This window comes from Salvelinus sp. IW2-2015, linkage group LG26 (assembly GCF_002910315.2).
Source record: "Salvelinus sp. IW2-2015 linkage group LG26, ASM291031v2, whole genome shotgun sequence".
Taxonomy (NCBI): domain Eukaryota; kingdom Metazoa; phylum Chordata; class Actinopteri; order Salmoniformes; family Salmonidae; genus Salvelinus; species Salvelinus sp. IW2-2015.
The window spans coordinates 11,616,394-11,635,201 of NC_036866.1; the positions used below are offsets into that span (position 1 = coordinate 11,616,394).

At 41.2% G+C, this 18,808-nt stretch overlaps 2 protein-coding genes across 2 annotated transcripts in view; both read left to right on the top strand.

The window, feature by feature from the left end:
* Positions 1-782: 782 nt before the first annotated feature.
* On the top strand, positions 783-8,065 carry LOC111952469 (UV excision repair protein RAD23 homolog B-like). The gene is made up of 10 exons (XM_023971158.2): positions 783-958; positions 2,397-2,478; positions 4,006-4,085; positions 4,365-4,735; positions 4,850-4,896; positions 4,998-5,125; positions 6,881-7,022; positions 7,185-7,387; positions 7,600-7,746; positions 7,871-8,065. Exons 1-10 carry the CDS (start codon positions 890-892, stop codon positions 7,982-7,984), a joined length of 1,383 nt encoding a protein of 460 aa, XP_023826926.1. The 5' UTR covers positions 783-889; the 3' UTR covers positions 7,985-8,065.
* A 7,231-nt stretch (positions 8,066-15,296) lies between these two features.
* Positions 15,297-18,808, top strand: part of LOC111952594 (epidermal growth factor receptor substrate 15-like 1) — a 30,301-nt gene continuing 26,789 nt past the window's right edge. Inside the window, 8 exon segments of the mRNA XM_070435126.1 lie at positions 15,297-15,413; positions 16,510-16,551; positions 16,733-16,822; positions 17,376-17,423; positions 17,546-17,641; positions 17,890-17,955; positions 18,141-18,326; positions 18,539-18,776. Coding sequence (XP_070291227.1) covers positions 15,387-15,413; positions 16,510-16,551; positions 16,733-16,822; positions 17,376-17,423; positions 17,546-17,641; positions 17,890-17,955; positions 18,141-18,326; positions 18,539-18,776 — 793 coding nt within the window. The 5' untranslated portion in view covers positions 15,297-15,386.

The following is an 18,808-nucleotide window of genomic DNA, read 5'->3' on the forward strand; positions in this document are numbered from 1 at the left end:
CCCTCGTTCCAATCATCCTCTGTTTCTCCACCATTCATAACTCTCCCATTATCTATTTTGTACATGTTGCTGTCTCAGACCTTGCTTTAGTTGTATGGCAGCCGCAGACATGACTATCAGACTAAAGGATCTAAACTGTGACTCACAATCTTAAACATGTCACTGTCCTCAGAGTACGGTTTCAGTGAATAAATTAAACTTTTTCTTTCAATAAAAGTATTTTCAGGAGACTTACATTCCAGAAGTTAGATTCTTACTGATTTTGTGATATGGATGGGTTTGCTGTAACAGTTCTAGTTTGGTGTTGTAGACACAATGAGTAGAGGTACTCTTGACCATGCTTGAGTGTGTTTTATTTCAGGTCACTGCCTCTGAGGACACTCAGGACAGGGCGGTGGGCCTTTTCTCCAAACCATGTTCTGGAACGATCCATACCCAGATACAGCAATACTTGCAAGTTTGTCAGTAACAGTACACAACATTTTCAGTAGAAAGAAACCACTGAATTTGTTTGCTTTCTAATAGTTGTATAATTCCATAACTGATCATTTTGTAAATGAATGTCTCCSTCAGTCATGTTTTATATGCTTGTTGAAAACCCCCTAAATAATTTACAAAGTAATTTTGTAAGAGGTGAGACTAGAACAGCATTTGATATTGGGTAAATCATATGCACAATAATTTAGATTCACGTGGTATAGCCCTAGCCCCAGCAGTATGTCTTGTCTCAGGCAGCAAGTAGATGGCGTCTGACTACAACACAACCAATACAGTGATAGCTGAGTCACACAACTAGGTCCTTCTGTGGCAACAGTAGCCTACAGAAACTGGTGTGAATACTGGTGTAGAGCCCTTTAGCGTCTGGAAATTATCGGGAATCGTCTTGAAGATGCTGTCGATAACGTTGAAGACTCTTCAGCAGCAAACGTTTAAAATAGAAATAGACCCAGAACTAACGGTGAGTAGTGGAAGTTAGTGACTCCAGTAAATATGCTTGAGGCCGAGGGACTGGGAGCAACCAGGGCCTTGGACAATGCGATTTAATCTGGAGAGGGGGGATGCTATTTTATATAATGTTGTCATTCTTCATGTCACATTGTAACAGTTAGGTGTTGTTGTCAAATGGCGATATTCGTGGCGCCTGAGATTGCCTGGCTGTATTCTCATGAATGATGACGCAAGATTTTACGAGCCCAGGTCTCGTATACCCCCTTTTTTGGACTATAGGAATCGGGTGGAGGGGGGCGTTATGTACATTTGTTATGCTATATTTATTTATACACTGTACCATTGAAAGAACAGTTTGAGAGGCTGTAAAATTAACAATACAAAGATAAGGTTAATAATAACAATATACATTATTTAATGCATTTGAGATATTCTACAACAATTGTCTTTATTAAAATAACAGGCTATACATTGGGGTGCTCTTGATTATTAAAATGTATTTTAAAATGGTTTCTTAAACAATATTATGATTGTTTGCTGTTTTCAATACCTTTCCAATGTCAACACATCGTCTTCTTTGCATATGTATCTGCTCTATACTTGGCTTAATTTACAGGTGACTTTTCCCCTTTAGAATGCAAATACCATAGCCCCTTACATAGCAGTGACCTTTAGGGTTCTACCTTTAGAGCAGCTTTCTACTATAGTACTGCTGTCAATGAAAATGCGTTCTCAGYCAACTCACCTGGGAAAATGGTTCAGATACAAACATCTGATTAGCAAGACCCTGATTTGTTGAATCAGGTGTGTTAGTAACTAGCAGTAGCACTGGGATGGAACAAAAGCCTGCATCCCCTGAGGTTCAACAGGACCAAGATTGAGTAACACTCAACCTTTAGAGAAATGTAAATAGTAGTACACCTGTGTACGAGCTATGGCATCTGCTTTACAAATTCTTTCCCTAGGTCTGTATTGCTAAATGACTGACAGATATATTACATTGCTGGTAATAACACTGTCTGGTGAGCAACTCTACATCTCAGTTTTAAAACTGGAACATGTATTACTGTATCATTAACTTGTGTATAGTGTGTCAACTTTAAAAATACATGTATGGTGCATCACATAAGGGAATGTAGAGCCATTGAAATGCATCTGTCTATAAAAATATCTGTGTACTGCCTTGAAGTACTCACAACAAGGTGCAGTAATGACAGAATGTGAATCACAGGCTCACAGCTTTTCACTTCCAATCCCATAATCCTCAAGGATTCTGCTTTATGACGGAGCTGAGACATACAGTATAATGTGTCACCTTATTAGGTTCAGGAGGTCCAGGAGAGGTGCTCTCCTCAGAGAACTAATCAGAAGAATGTCCTGCCCATAGAGATCAAACTAAATGTGTTCTATCTCTAGTCCTATTTGTCATTATGTAATGTTATTGGCAGGTAAAAGCTCTGAAGGAGAAGATTGAGACTGAGAAAGGGAAGGATGGCTATCCAGCCACGGGRCAAAAGTTAATCTACGCAGGTAAAACAGCAGTTAATCACTAACTGCATCTTGAATATCTATCGGACACATCAGGAATGTTGTAGCCTATAGATCTAGACTGAACAAAAATATAAACGCAACATATAAAGTGTTGGTCCTATATTTCATGAGTCTAAATAAAAGATCCCACAAAATTTCTATATGCACAAAAATCGTATTTCTCCTTTGCCAAGATAATCCATCCATCTGACAGGTGTGACATTTCAAGAAGATTAAACAGCATAATCATTACACAGGTGCACTTTGTGTTGGACAATAAAAGGCCACTCTAAAATGTGCAGTTTTTTCACACAACACAATGACACAGATGTCTCAAGTTTTGAGGGAGCATGCAATTGGCATGCTGACAGCAGGAATGTTCACCAGAGCTGTTGCTAGAGAATTTAATGTTCATTTCTCTACCATAAACTGTCGTTTTAGAGAATTTGTCAGTACGTCCAAACGGTCTCACAACCGCAGATCACGTGTAACCATGCCAGACCAGGACCTCCACATCTGGCTTCTTCACCTGCGGGATCATCTGAGACCAGCCACCCGGACAGCTGATGAAACTGTGGGTTTGCACAACCGAAATATTTCTGCACAAACTGTCAAAACCGTCTCAGAGAAGCTCATCTGCATGCTTGTTGCCCTCACCAGGGTCTTGACCTGACTGCAGTTCGGTGTCATAACAGACTTTAGTGGGGAAATGCTCACCTTCGATGGCCACTGGCACGCTGGAGAAGTGTGCTCTTCGTGGATGAATCCCGGTTTCAACTGTACCGGGTAGATGGCAGACAGTGTGTACGATGTTGTGTAGGCGAGCGGTTTGCTGAGCAGAGTGCCCCATGGTGGTGGGGGGGGGGTTATGGTATGGGCAGGCATAAGCTACGGACAATGAACACAATTGCATTTTGGCAATTTGAATGCACAGAGATACCGTGATGAGATCCTAAGGCCCATTGTTGTGCCATTCATCCACCGCCATCACCTCATGTTTCAGCATGATAATGCAGGGCCCCATGTCACAAGGATCTGTACACAATTCCTGGAAGCTGAAAATATCCCAGTTCTTCCATGGCTTGCATACTCACCAGACATGTCACCCATTGAGCATGTTTGGGATGCTCTGGATCGACGTGTACGACAGCATGTTCCAGTTCCCGCCAATTTCCAGTAAATTCACACAGCCATTGAAGAGGAGTGGGACAACATTCACAGGCCACAATCAACAGCCTGATGACTCTATGCGAAGGAGATATGTCGCGCGGCATTAGGCAAATGGTGGTCACACCAGATACTGACTGGTTTTCTGATCCACTACCTTTTTTTAAGGTATCTGTGACCAACAGATGCATATCTGTATTCCCAGTCATGTGAAATCAATAGATTAGAGCCTAATGAATTCGTTTAAGCTGATTTATTTCCTTATATGAACTGTAACCCAGTAAAATCTTTGCATGCATGTTGTGTTTTATATTTTTGTTCAGTGTCATTGAGGAGGTTCTTCTTGTTGTGTTTTTGTAGGCAAAATCTTGAATGATGACATACCTCTAAAAGACTACAGAATTGATGAGAACAACTTTCTGGTGGTCATGGTTACAAAGGTAAGATTTCAACACTGTTTTAATGGATTTTTTTGATAGCCATTCATATGTGAGGATATTATACGAGTTCCTTATTTTATTGATTAATTGATAGTACACTTTAACAAAGGACGTACAAGATAATTTATGTGCTAATAATACTGTCATTACAGCGTTAATGACAGTGGAAGCAGGAGTTAGTCATTTGTATTTGTAGAAATATTGATGTCTAAAGATTAGGTAGTTGTCTGTAGTCACAGTGGTCATCTCTGGGCAGTCTTGTTTGTTGTCTCCCTACAGCCCAAACCTCCAGCTACTCCACAGATTTCTCCTCAGGCAGCCACAGCCCCAGCCTCTACCCCTGCTCCTGCCCCTGCACCTCCTGCTGTTTCTGGGCTGTCCCTCTCTGACATTGCCCGACCTACCTCATCCCCTGCCCCCATGGAGATCTCCACCCTGTCCCCTACATCCACACCTGCACCTGCCTCAAACCTCACACAAGCAGTGGAGTCCTTCACACCCCCTGCACCAGCCCCTCCTTCTATTCCCCCTGCAGCCCTGGGGACCAGTGCATCCCCAGCAGCAGCAGCATCCTCCCTCTCAGAGGACAAGCCTGAGGGGGAGCACCCTGAACAGCCCTTTGCTACACCACCAGCCCTCTCCTCCTCCAGGTATTGACTCATGATAAAATATTTTATATCTTAGATCRTTTAAAGATGTGGATGGCAAACATGTTTTTAGTTCATAAATGTGTCTGTTTTGATCCCAAAAAAATTCTCTCACAGCCTTGTTGATGATTTAAGTCTCCTGGAAGAAGCAGCATCAATACTGGGTAATCAAGAGACTAGTCTAATCTTTCACATCACAATATCATGCTTCATCTTCCCATTGATTTATGACCCTGTATCTTTTCCCCCTCTCTTCATGAGACAGTGACAGGACAGGCATATGAGAATCTAGTGTCTGAAATCATGTCTATGGGATATGAAAGGGAGCAGGTTATTGCAGCGCTGCGAGCCAGTTACAACAACCCAGACAGAGCCGTGGAGTACCTGCTAATGGTGAGTTTCCATCCTATCAGTGATTTAACCTGTCTAGGACTGGGCAACCCCGTTCCGCTAGCGGAACCCCTCGCCAACAGCCAATAAAATTGCAGGGCGCCAAATACAAATCAACAGAAATCTCATAAATCAAATTTCTCAAACATACAAGTATTAGGCACCATTTTAAACATAAAATTCTCGTTAATCCAGCCACAGTGTCTGATTTCAAAAATGCTTTACAGCGAAAGCTCCACAAATGATTATGTTAGGTCACCACCAACTCACAGAAAAACCCAGCCATTTTTCCCGCCAAAGAGAGGAGTCACAAAAAGCACAAATAGAGAGAAAATGAATCAATAACCTTTGATGATCTTCATCAGATGACACTCATAGGACTTCATGTTACACAATACATGTATGTTTTGTTCGGTAAAGTTCATATTTATATCCAAAAATCTTATTTTACATTGGCGTGTTAGATTCAGTAGTTCCAAAACATGCAGTGATATTGCAGAGAGCCACATGAATTCACAGAAATACTCATAATAAATGTTGATGAAAATACAGCTATTATACATGAAACTTTAGATACACTTCTCCTTAATTAATGCAACCGCTGTGTCTGATTTCAAAAAAACTTTACGGAAAAAGCATAATCTGAGAACGGCGCTCAGAGCCCAAACCAGCCAGAGAAATATCYGCCATGTTGGGTAGTCAGCATTATTCATAAATAGTATTCTAAATATTCACTTACCTTTGATGATCTTCATCAGAATGCACTCCCAGGAATCGCAGTTCCACAATAAATGCTTGTTTTGTTCGATAATGTCCATAATTTATGTCCATTTATGTCCAATAGCTTCTTTTGCTAGGGCGTTTGGTAAACAATCCAAAAGTGCGATCTGGTCCATTCGGACGAAACGTTCAAAAAGTTATATTACAGATCGAAGAAACTTGTCAAACTAAATATAGAATCAATCTTTAGGATGTTTTTATCATAAAAGTTCAATAATGTTCCAACTGGAGAATTCCATTCTCTGTAGAAAAGCACTGGAACGAGAGCAACCTCTCAAGTGAAAGCGCGTGACTGAGAATGTGGCTGTAGGCAGACCCCTTAGTMAAACATCTCYCATCYGRCCCCCCTTCACAYGAGCAGCCTGAAACMACRTTCTAAARACGGTTGACATCTAGTGGAAGCCTTAGGAAGTGAAGAATAACCCATATCCCACTGTGTATTCGATAGGGGTGAGTTCAAAAACTACAAACCTCAGATTTCCCACTTCCTGTTTGGATTTTTTCTCAGGTTTTTGCCTGCCATATGAGTTCTGTTATACTCACAGACATCATTCAAACAGTTTTAGAAACTTCGGTGTTTGTGTTTTCTATCCAAATCTACTAATAATATGCATATCCTGGGATCTGGGCCTGAGTAGCAGGCAGTTTACTCTGGGCACGCTTTTCATCCGGACGTGAAAATACTGCCCCCTACCCCAAAGAAGATAATGGTAGATTAGTGTATTATGACCTGGAAGCAGTGGAGCTAATTCCTAGGTTCCACCACACTCTTTTCCACAATCTGACAGAAGTATGCACACAGAATAAAACATTATTTTGAGTCTCAAAGCTGTATACAGTTCATTGTGTGTTTATCCATCTGTCTCCCTTACAATGCAAAGCGCTTTGAGAACTTAGAAGAGAGCAATATAAATGCACTTCATTATTATTATTTAATTGTCCCGAGGCATCATAAATTCTTATCTCTACTTCATCCAGGGGATTCCGGCCGAGGCTGACCTTCTGCCACCGGAGGCGTTCCTACCCACAGTTCTGGCCAACCTCAACCCCACTGCCCCAGCTCCTGCCCCAGCCCCTGCTCCAGCCTCAGATAGAGCCCAGCCCCCACCAGCAGCCACGAGTGAGACCACCCACCCACTCTACTCTTGTTCTTTTACCAGGCCCATGTGTCTCTCATACCAACCAATCATTTCTCTGGACACACATTGTCCTGTGTTACTGTACTGGTACTGTGTTTCATAGAGGTCTTTGAACTCTCTGTCCATTAATTCTTGTTTTGCAGCAGTGTCTTCAACCCAGCAGCCCCCCTCATCTGGTGGGCTGACTGGTGGGCTTACTGGTGGAGGTACTGAGGGTGAGAACCCCCTGGAGTTTTTGAGGAACCAGCCACAGTTCCAGCAGATGAGAGAGGTCATCCAGCAGAACCCAGCTCTCCTTCCTGCCCTGCTCCAGCAGCTAGGCAGAGACAACCCCCAGCTGCTGCAGGTCAGTGGGGAGACTGGACATCCCAGTGACTGCATGTAGTCTCTCTCCATCCATGTAGCCATGCTCATCGGCTTGGCTTTCCAGACCCAATCTGGTCTTATGGGAGGTTGGAAATATTCTGCCCTTTAGATTCTGTTTTGGCTTAGCCTACTAAAAAGGAAATCATTATTTGTATTCGTAAGGGTTTATATGATGATGTTCTTTCTTTGCAGCAAATTACCCAGCACCAGGAGCGGTTTGTGCAGATGCTGAATGAGCCCCAAGAAGGAGAGATGGTAGAGGATGGAGTTGAGGCTCAGGGGGCGCCACAGACTAACTACGTCCAGGTCACCCCACAAGAGAAGGAGGCCATCGAGAGGGTATGAGTATTTATGGTTAATAATTGAGATTGAACTAATTTATATMACTTTCTCAATGGAAAGCTCGCTGTGTCATTGGTTATGTGTTTCCGAGCTGACAGTTGCCTATGTGTTTTCATTACAGTTAAAAGCCTTGGGATTTTCAGAGGGACTTGTCATTCAAGCATATTTCGCATGTGAGAAGAACGAGAATTTAGCTGCTAATTTCCTGCTCCAACAAACATTTGATGACGAGTGAATGTGCATGCGTCAGCATGAAGGGGAAGAATGGAGGGCTAGAGAACGAGTGATAGTGCTACAAAATGTGCTTTGGAAGGAAGGAGTGGAAAAGGTTACCAAAAGTGACTTGTCATTGGACAAAGACGTGATGTTTAGTTACTGTAAGCTATGCCTTCTCCATTCTCTCTGAGTATGTTAGCTCTCAGTGGGCTCTCTTGCTCACTGATGCTCTTACTGCTGCTATCACTGCTGCTACTACTGCTGCTATCACTGCGATCATTGCTGCTATTACTGCTGCTATTACTGCTGCTATTACTGCTGCTATCACTGCTGCTATTACTGCTGCTATTACTGCTGCTATTACTGCTGCTATCACTGCTGCTATTACTGCTGCTATTACTATACTGCTATTACTGGTGCTATCACTTGGTGCTAATTACTGCTGCCTATCCGATGCTGCTAATTGAACTGCTGTATCACTGCTGCTATCACTGCTGCTATTACTGCTGCTATCACTGCTGCTATTACTGCTGCTATCACTGCTGCTATCACTGCTGCTATTACTGCTGCTTGTGCCGTGTTCATCCATAGATTTACAGTGGAAGTTTGCCTCACCATATATTGCTTTTCAACCTCTCTCAAAGGAAACCCCAAACATACTTTGATTTGTGTTTGCTATGTGGGAGAATATCTCCTAGGAGAATATACTTGAGTTTTCCGTGATAAAGTGACAAAACCAGCAAAATGGCCATGGAACTCAAATGTATTGTTTGTTTTTTCATATAAAGGTAACTCAGATATTTTGTAAATGAAATGTCATATCAAAGTTGGAGAGGTACTTTGGCACTTTATTTTACTTTTACAGAATTAATGTTTCTATTGTTTATGTATAATCGTTTGTGTAAAAGATAAGGAAGTTCTGTTATTGATAAGTGTCATCATATTGAAATGTGATAACACTGTAAGATGAGACATAATGAGAAATCCTGGATTTGGTTCCAGATGTGTCCCAGTGTAGTTTCACTGTAAGATGAGACATAATGAGAAATCCTGGATTTGGTTCCAGATGTGTCCCCTGTATAGTTTCACTGTAAGATGAGACAAGATGAGTAATCCTGGATTTCAGATAAAATAAATTCAAAGTTTATTTGTCACGTGTGCCGAAACAACCTTACAGTGAAATGCTTAGTTACAGGCCCTAACAAACAATGTATAAAATAGGTATTAGGTTAACAATAGATAAGTAAGGAAATAAAAAACAACAATGAAAAGACAGTGAATAATAACAGTAGTGAGGCTATATACAGTAGCGAGGCTATAACAGTAGTGAGGCTATATACAGGCACCGGTTAGTCAGACGAATTGAGGTAGTATGCACATGTAGTTATGGTTAAAGTGACTATGCATATATGATAAACAGAGAGTAGCAGTAGCGAAAAAGAGGGGTTGGCGGGTGGCAGGACACAATGCAGATAGTCCCGGTAGCCAATGTGCGGGGGCACCGGTTAGTCGGGCTAATTGAGGTAGTATGCACATGAATGTATAGTTAAAGTGACTATGCATATATGGTAAACAGAGAGTAGCAGCAGTGGTTCCAGATGTGTCCCAGTATAGTTTCACTGTAGGATGTGACATGATGAGTAATCCTGGATTTGGTTCCAGATGTGTCCCAGTGTAGTTTCACTGTAAGGTACCACATGACTGCACTAAATGAAGTTTGAGCAACATAGTTGTTTTTTACAAATGCTTGCTCAACACTTGAAAGCTAGTTCTAATGATAAGCTGTAGACCACACTATTTACCAAGAGAGTTTTCATCTATATTTTGATTTGATTCGAATTTTAGTTCGAGCTGAATGTCATTTGAGCCATGTCCCTTTGTTATTATTTCATAAGCATGTTATGCACACCTGATTCTGTTCTCCCTGAACACTTTCTTGCGTGTTTTGATTGCCCCTGATCATTAATGTATCATGTCAAAATAAATCATGCTGTACGTTTTTTTTTTATCCATGTAATTACTCTACCATGCCTTGAGGTTAGTCTCATTTTGTTGAAGATGAATTGTTCGTTTGTGCAAAATTGTGTACAGATTTTTTTATAGGTCCATGGTTAGTCAAAATGTGTCTTTTAATTATTCATAGATGAGTGCCATAGGATTTATATTGCCTATCATGATCAAACAGCCATCCTATAAAAGGTGTTAAAAGTGCAGTGAAGTTCTGGAAGTGCTAGAAACCCCCCAGTTTTGTGTGAAACAACACGCAACACTGGCCTCTGCTTTTTCTTTTCTCTTCTGTGTAGACGAGAAAGATTGACCCAGCTGACCATAATGTAAATGGAGTTGATTTCAGCTTTTGCAAAACAAGCCACTTTATTGTGAAGAACTGTTGCTCTGAGCGATGTAGGTTGGTTGGTTGATTGCATGAGTTTTATAACAGGGCTTAAGCTGAGCTATGGCATGCTGTGGAACCACAGGACTGATGATATTGATTTTTATCATCTTGTTTTGTTGTTTAACTTTTAGTTTTTCTTCTTTGAAACTACAATAAAGCATAGGGATTTAGCCTAAATGCACCACTTGAAGGTTTGCTGAATGTTTTTAAGGTTATTGTTTCAGCGTTATGTACAATAAATAGGTTTTCAAAGCTTTAAAGTTGTGTCATTGGTTATGATTACACAAGACTATGCATCTTGAATCTAGTGGCGGAAAAAGTACCCAATTGTCATTCTTGAGTAAAAGTAAAGATACCGTAATAGAAAATGACTAAAGTAAAAGTGACCCAGTAAAATAGTCACCCAGTAAAATATTACTTGCGTAAAAGTCTAAAAGTATTTGATTTTAAACATAAACTCAGCAAAAAAAAGAAACGTCCCTTTTTCAGGACCCTGTCTATCAAAGATAATTAGTAATAATCCAAATAACTTCACAGATCTTCATTGTAAAGGGTTTAAACACTGTTTCCCATGCTTGTTCAATGAACCATAAACAATTAATGAACATGCACCGTGGAACAGTCATTAAGACACTAACAGCTTACAGACGGTAGGCAATTAAGGTCACAGTTATGATAACTTAGGACACTAAAGAGGCCTTTCTACGACTCTGAAAAACACCAAAAGAAAGTGCCCAGGGTCCCTGCTCATCTGCGTGAATGTGCCTTAGGCATGCTGCAAGGAGGCATGACAAGCACTGCAGAGAGGGCCAGGGCAATAAATTGCAATGTCATCGGTATCACCGGCAACAACGTCGCCTATGGGCACAAACCCACTGTTGCTGGACCAGACAGGACTGGAAAAAATTGCTCTTCACTGACGAGTCGCGGTTTTGTCTCACCAGGGGTGATRGTCGGATTCGCGAGGCCTGTACACTGGAGCGGGATCGATTTGGAGGTGGAGGGTCCGTCATGGCCTGGGGCAGTGTGTCACAGAATCATCGGACTGAGCTTGTTGTCATTGCAGGCAATCTCAACGCTATGCGTTTGTCGTGTCTTTGACTATGCCAKATTGATTGCTATGACATGCTATTCTATAAAATAATTTCTCCGTAATTAATATTACCTGATTGAACTAATCATGTAAATATTAATTAACTAGAGAGGGACACCACGAAAKAATATTTATAGAGCTGTTATCTTTCGAATAAACTCTTAAAGATTTAGTAATATTTTACTAAATAGCAGTCACATTAATCGTCATTTTATTCAGTCTCATCTGAAAGTTGTAAGTCCTTTGTTATCTGCAAGAATCCTGGCTAACAAGTTGAATCAGCAATACAAAATTGGGTTTAATTATTTATTTACTAAATACCTAACTAATCACACAGAATCACACATATACAATTAAATCATAACTTGATCACAAATTACGTCATACAGAAAACGTCCCTAGCGGGCGGAATAGATATGACAGCTTGTTACACAAAGGAAAGGGGCTGAGTCTTAGTGAAAGAGCGGGAGATTCGAACATAGGCGAGCTGTGCTGTCGTAAATACAGTATCTGATGCATTCTAAATTACCGCCCATTTGAAAAAKAAAATGCAATACATATTTACTCTGAGCTGYGCTTCAGYAGGTTGGTGGTAGATGGACCGTGTCGCCAACCCGAGTCSTCTGTCCTTTGGAGAATGTCTCTGGTAGTCACGGGATACGTGTAGTAACGTTGTGTGTGGAAGACGGGATACTCGGACTGTCCTTCCTAACCTGCGTTTGTAGCAGCTGTTGCCAACTCAACGGCTAGGAGATATCACTTCTGTAGTGAACACGAGTTCAAGGTTCATACCATTCACAATCAAAGTCCATGCTGATGTTGGCCTAGTTCTGTAGTTATTGTCTGAACCATTCTGACATCGGATCGTCATCCAAAATGTACCCGGAACAGGAAGTTATATTCTTGTCACTGGCTTTATATAGTGGAGGGAGAGGGGTGTGTCTGAAAAGTTTATAACCCATGCCTCTTCACAGGGGTGGGCCACTGTGAGCAGAGGAAAACTTATGGAAGCACAGATCTCTCATTTGGAAGCTAAAATTTCACAAATAATGTCATATTCAAACATTTGAATTAAACAACAATTCCATGTGAATCCGATACCTCTGACATTTATACTTTCCACAGTAGAGTTTGTCATTCTATCATTGATGAGAATGTGTCAGAGGGCAACCGAACTGACATAATATACCTTAAGTACCACCGCATATGTTCAGTTGGTTGGATTACCAGAATATAGTTCATTTCCCCCAACTTCTGATGTTACCCAGAATCTCTATGTTAACCCATGGGTTTCCTTRTGTCACATCAGTTATAGTGGGGAGAGAGAAAAAGGGGGAAAGAGGTATTTATGACTGTCGTAAACCTACCCCCAACCCAACGTCATGACACGTTACATGGAAGACATCCTCCTCCCTCATGTGGTACCCTTCCTGCAGGCTCATCCTGACATGACCCTCCAGCATGACAATACCACCAGCCATACTGCTCATTCTGTGCATGATTTCCTGTAAGACAGGAATGTCAGTGTTCTGCCATGGCCAGCGAAGAGCCTGAATCTCAATCCCATTGAGCACGTCTGGGACCTCCACGAGGAGAAGATGCACTGCAGTACTTAATGCAGCTGGTGGCCACACCAGATACTGACTGTTACTTTTGATTTTGATCCCCCCCCTTTGTTCAGGGACACTTTATTCCATTTATGTTAATCACATGTCTGTGGAACTTGTTCAGTTTATGTCTCAGTTGTTGAATCTTGTTATGTTCATACAAATATTTACACATGTTAAGTTTGCTGAAAATATACACAGTTGACAGTGAGAGGATGTTTTTTTTTGTTGCTGAGTTTACTTACAGTGCATTTGGARAGTATTCAGACCCCTTCCCTTTTTCCACATTTTGTTAAGTTACAGCCTTATTCTAATTTTAAATTACATTTCCTCATCAATTTGCACACAATACCCTATAACGACAAAGTGAAAACATTATTATTTTTTTTTTTAAATACCATATTTACATAAGTATTCAGACCCTTTTCTATGAGACTCGGAATTGAGCTCAGGTGTATCCTGTTTCCATTGATCATCCTTGAGATGTTTCTACAACTTGATTGGAGTCCATCAAATTCAATTAATTGGACATGTTGACAGTGCATGTCAGTTGACAGTGCTTGTCAGAGCAAAAACCAAGCCATGAAGTCAAAGGAATTATCCGTAGAGCTTGGAGACAGGATTGTGTCGAGGCACAGATCTGGGGAAGGGTATCAAACCATTTCTGTAGCATTGAAGGTCCCCAAGAACACAGTGGCCTCCATCATTCTTAAATGGAAGAAGTTTGGAACCACCAAGACTCTTCCTAGACCTGGCCGCCCTGCCAAACTGAGCAATCGGGGGAGAAGGGCCTTGGTCAGGGAGGTGACCAAGAACCCAATGGTCACTCTGACAGAGCTCCAGAGTTCCTCTGTTGAGATGAGAGAACCTTCCAGAAGGACAACCATCTCTTCAGCACTCCACCAATCAGGCCTTTATGGTAGAGTGGCCAGACAGAAGCCACTCCTCAGTAAAAGGCACATGACATCCTGTTTGGAGTTAAGGACTAAAGGACTCTCAGACCATGTGAAATAAGTTTCTCTAGTCTGATGAAGCCAAKATTGAACTCTTTGGCCTGAATGCAAAGCGTCACGTCTGTAGGAAACCTGGCACCATCCCTACAGTGAAGCATGGTTGTGGCAGCATCATRCAGTGGCGATGTTTTTCAGCGGCAGGGACTGGGAGACTAATCAGGCTTGAGGGAAAGATGAACAAAGCAAAGTACAGAGAGATCCTTGATGAAAACCTGCTCCAGAGTGCTCAGGACCTCAGACTGGGGTGAAGGATCACCTTTCAACAGGACAACGAYCCTAAACACACAGCCAAGACAATGCAGTAGTGGCTTCACGACAAGTCTCTGAATGTCCTTGAGTGGCCCAGCCAGAGCCCGGAATTAAACCTGATCGAACATCTTAGGAGAGACCTGAAAATAGCTGTGCAGCGACGCTCCCCATCCAACCTGACAGAGCTTGAGAGGATCTGCAGAGAAGATTGGGAGAAACTCCCCAAATACAGGTGTGCCAAGCTTGTAGCGTCAAACCCAAGAAGACTTGAGGCTGCAATCGCTGCCAAAGGTGCTTCAACAAAGTACTGAGTAAATGGTCTGAATATTTCAGTTTTAAATTTTTTATACATTTGCAAAAAAATTCWAAAAATCAGTTTTTGCTTTGTCATTATGAGKTATTGTGTGTCGATTGATGCTAGATTTGTAGTATAAGGTTGTAACAGAACAAAATGTGGAAAAAGTTAACGGGTCTGAATACTAAGTATCAAAAGTATATAATATAATTGCTAAAAAAGTTAAAGTATAAATGATTTCAAATTCCTTATTTGAGGGCAAACCAGACAGCAAMATTTTCTTGTTTTTTTATTGAACGGAAAGCCAGTGCACACTCCAACACTCAGAATTTACAATCAAAGCATGTGTGTTTAGTGAGTCTGCCAGATCAGAGGTAGTAAGGATGACCAGCGATGTTCTCTTGATAAGTGCGTAAATTAGACACTTTTCCTGTCCTGCTAAGCATTCAAAATGTGAAGAGKACTTTTGGCTGTCAGGGAAAATAAATTCAAAGTAAATTMTTTTCTTTAGGAATGTAGTGAAGTAAATGTAAAAGTTGTCAAAAAAAATAGTAAACTAAATTACAGATACCCAAAAAAACTACTTAAGTGGTACTTTAAAGTTGTTATACTTAAGTACTTTACATTACTGCTTGAAACAATATGACAATTTCCACACGTTTGAAAGACCAATCATTTCAATCATAAGTGCCATGCACAAGCTTGTCCACTAGGAGGTGGTGTTGTCTACGAACTGGAGGGTGTGTGCGTTCCCGCAGCAACAGGGAAGATGGCAGCTCTCACATCTCTCACCCAGGTAATGTTACTGGAATGTATTCAATATTATGCAGTGGACTTTCAGTCTAGCTGTTGTGCATGCTGATGACCTGCAGTTCTTAGTGGTGTGCTCTTTATCCAATTTGTATAAGAAAGAAGACAAATACCGAAGGTATTTAGCTTGCTATCTGGATGGGACAAGGCCTTGACAGTAAGCTTGAAGAGAGTACCGTTAGAAAGCTAGTTAGCTAGCCTGGCTAGTGGGCTAGCTACCGTTAGCTTGCTTGAAAAATGAACAAGCTAGCTAACGTTAATGCTCATTTGAGGAAAGATATTTTGAGATATGTTTCATAAATATTTAGATTTAGATACAAGACAGAAGAGCAAGAGGTATGCAACCAAAACATACCAACACATTTCAACGTTAGTTAGCTATAGCGAGCTAGAAGGCTAGCTATATATAGTTAGCTAGGTAAGCTTAGCTAGCTTGCCAGCTAAACAATGCTAGCTAGCAAGCTACACAATTAGACTATTATAACATTGTAATAACACGAACATTTACTGTAATAACAGTGTATTAATATATACATAGTAATACACTGCTACACTGTGATAGCTATGAAGTGAGTAGTGATACCTTAATGCCTGCAGCTACCTACTAGGTGTGATGAATGATGACTGACCAGCTTGTGCGCTTAAGTCGATGCTGGCTACTTTGCATTTTAAGTAAGATTGCAGAGAGGACCAGTTTTGTGTCAATCACATTAGCTAGGCTACATGATGCTTCTAGTTAATCCATTAAAACATGACAAAGTTAGGCTTTTAGTGTTATTGGAGAACATGGATTTATAACCCCTTTTGCCATYTTATAATTCACACAATGCTTTAAGTTTAAAGAGCTCACAAAAGGTACTCAACAACTTGGCTATGGCCTATTAGAGGACATTCATATTTGATGTCATGGGACAGGAAATCCCTCTCTGSCTATTGTTTATGATAGACCCTTAAGTGTCTTTTTAAAGGATGGGTCCAGATGTCAGTAGTAGTTTGGTGGGGTGTGTCACGCTATTTGACGTAAGATAATGGTTTCCAGCAGCTATTTGAAATAGTAATCTGAAAAACCTTTCCCCAATCAGCTGTCAAGTGGGAACCCTGTGTACGAGAACTTTTATAGACAGGTAAAATACATTTTTAAGTTTGGTTATCACATAGTCATATTATCTACATAGATTGGGGATAATTCAATTTCTTTATTGTTCAATGGATGCATTAAGACAACACTAAACACATTCAACAGTATAGAGTGGAGGTGTGGATAGAAACATTTAATAATTTGGTTTGCTGTGTGCTTGTTGCAAGGTGGACCCAGGAAACACGGGGAGAGTAGGGCCCACGGAAGCTGCGTTGTTCCTAAAGAAATCTGGCCTTCCTGATGTCACCTTGGGAAAGGTGGGTAGCACTGGTACTGTGTAGCACTGCGGGCCTCTGAAGGCTTGGGCAGAGTGGCAGACTCAAGGGAACAGTCTCGGACACTGTAGACGGATACACTGTTCTGAAAGCAACCAGCAGGAAGTTATGTTTATTAGACTGTCATTAAGGAGTAATACGAGCACCTACACACAGGCATGCTTCAGTACTCCCAGAGGAATATAACTGGAAAAGATGACCACATCTTACGTCATTGCCTGGTCTGATTGGATCAATGTCTTTCCTTTCTATTTATCAGAACCTTTAGAGTGTGTACTTGTTTCAGCTATATTTGGTGTACCGTTTGTATCCATCTTTTGTTTTACTTGTTACCTTGGTCTGTTTATGTCATACTCTGCTTTGAGTCTTAGCCTATTCTATCTCACCATCACATTCAGCTGGTTATCTGGGACTTTTATGTGCATTGATTGTTATTTACTTTACTTTGTACACATTCCATAATGATTGTTTCACATTGATGCTTTAATTGATGTTTCCTTAGTTAATCATCTTGTTTGTGTTTGTCTCCCCTCAGATCTGGGATTTGGCAGACCCAGATGGGAAAGGGTTCTTGGACAAACAGGTAGAGAACTAATCATTTCCTCTCTTTGTGCGATGCCTTTGATTCTGTGGCCCTTGAGGGCAATTGAGCTGTAATTTGTATGGTTCCCATAAACAATGCTGTTGTCCTGTCTTGTCTAATAGGGGTTCTATGTAGCTCTGCGGTTGGTGGCCTGTGCACAGAGCGGACAAGACGTCAGCCTCACTAGTCTGAACCTCACTATCCCTCCCCCCAAATTTGTGAGTACAATCCTAACTAGTACAATCCTAACAAGTAAAATCCTACCTAGTATAATCCTACCTAGTACAATCCTAACTAGTACAATCCTACCTAGTACAATTCTAACTAGTACATTCCTAACTACACACGTTTCATGATAGTTTTATGATGCGTTTATTTTCTCAAACTCTATATGTTTATATGTTTGGTCGGGAGATTGTAAAGTAAGCGTGAATGTGAAGTTATTTTTTAAATTGTTTTGTTATAGAAGGACACTAGCAGCCCATCGCTCAGCACATCATCGGTCTCTAGTGAACCCCACTGGGCTGTGAGGGTGAGTCATGTTGAAACACCCCAGGACCATATGTTTGGTTGATACAGAAATATTTTTGTTTTGTATCTTAGACTTTTTTTATTTTATCATCCAAAACACTGAACAGAATTCAGAGAATCATCAACAATGAGTTTACCTTTGTTTATCAATCGCTCATTGTTATTTTTGTTCATTTTCTATTCCAGCCCGAAGAAAAGGGTAAATTCGATGGGATATTTGAAAGTCTTGCACCAGTCAGTGGACTGCTCTCTGGTGACAAAGTAAAACCAGTTCTAATCAACTCAAAACTACCTCTGGACGTGTTAGGAAAGGTTTGGGATCTTAGTGACATTGATAAAGATGGACATCTGGATGGAGATGAGTTTGCTGTGGTAAGGTGTACTCCAGTAAATTGTGGAATGACTAGATCTGAATAAACAAATATTTCACAGCTCACCTTCACATGTGTATAAGATTATAACTGACACAATAGTAAAACATAATAACTGTCTAATAACATTGGTAATAAGGCTTACTTGTAATAGCATTTGTAATGTCTAGTAATAACTTCAGTCATCTTTGTTCTTTCCCCTCTGTTCTCCAGGCCATGCACCTGGTCTATCGGGCCCTGGAGAAGGAGCCGGTCCCCTCTGTTCTCCCCTCCTCTCTCATCCCTCCTAACAAGAGGAAGAAGTCTCTGGTTGGCTCCCTCCCTGGCACCGTGCCTGTGCTGCCCGCCAGCCCCCCGCCCCCCAAGGACAGCCTGCGCTCCACCCCTTCCCACGGCAGCATGAACTCCCTCAACAGTGCCGGCAGCCTCTCCCCCAAACACACACTTCAAATCTGCGCAGGTAAACACACCACGCACACACAC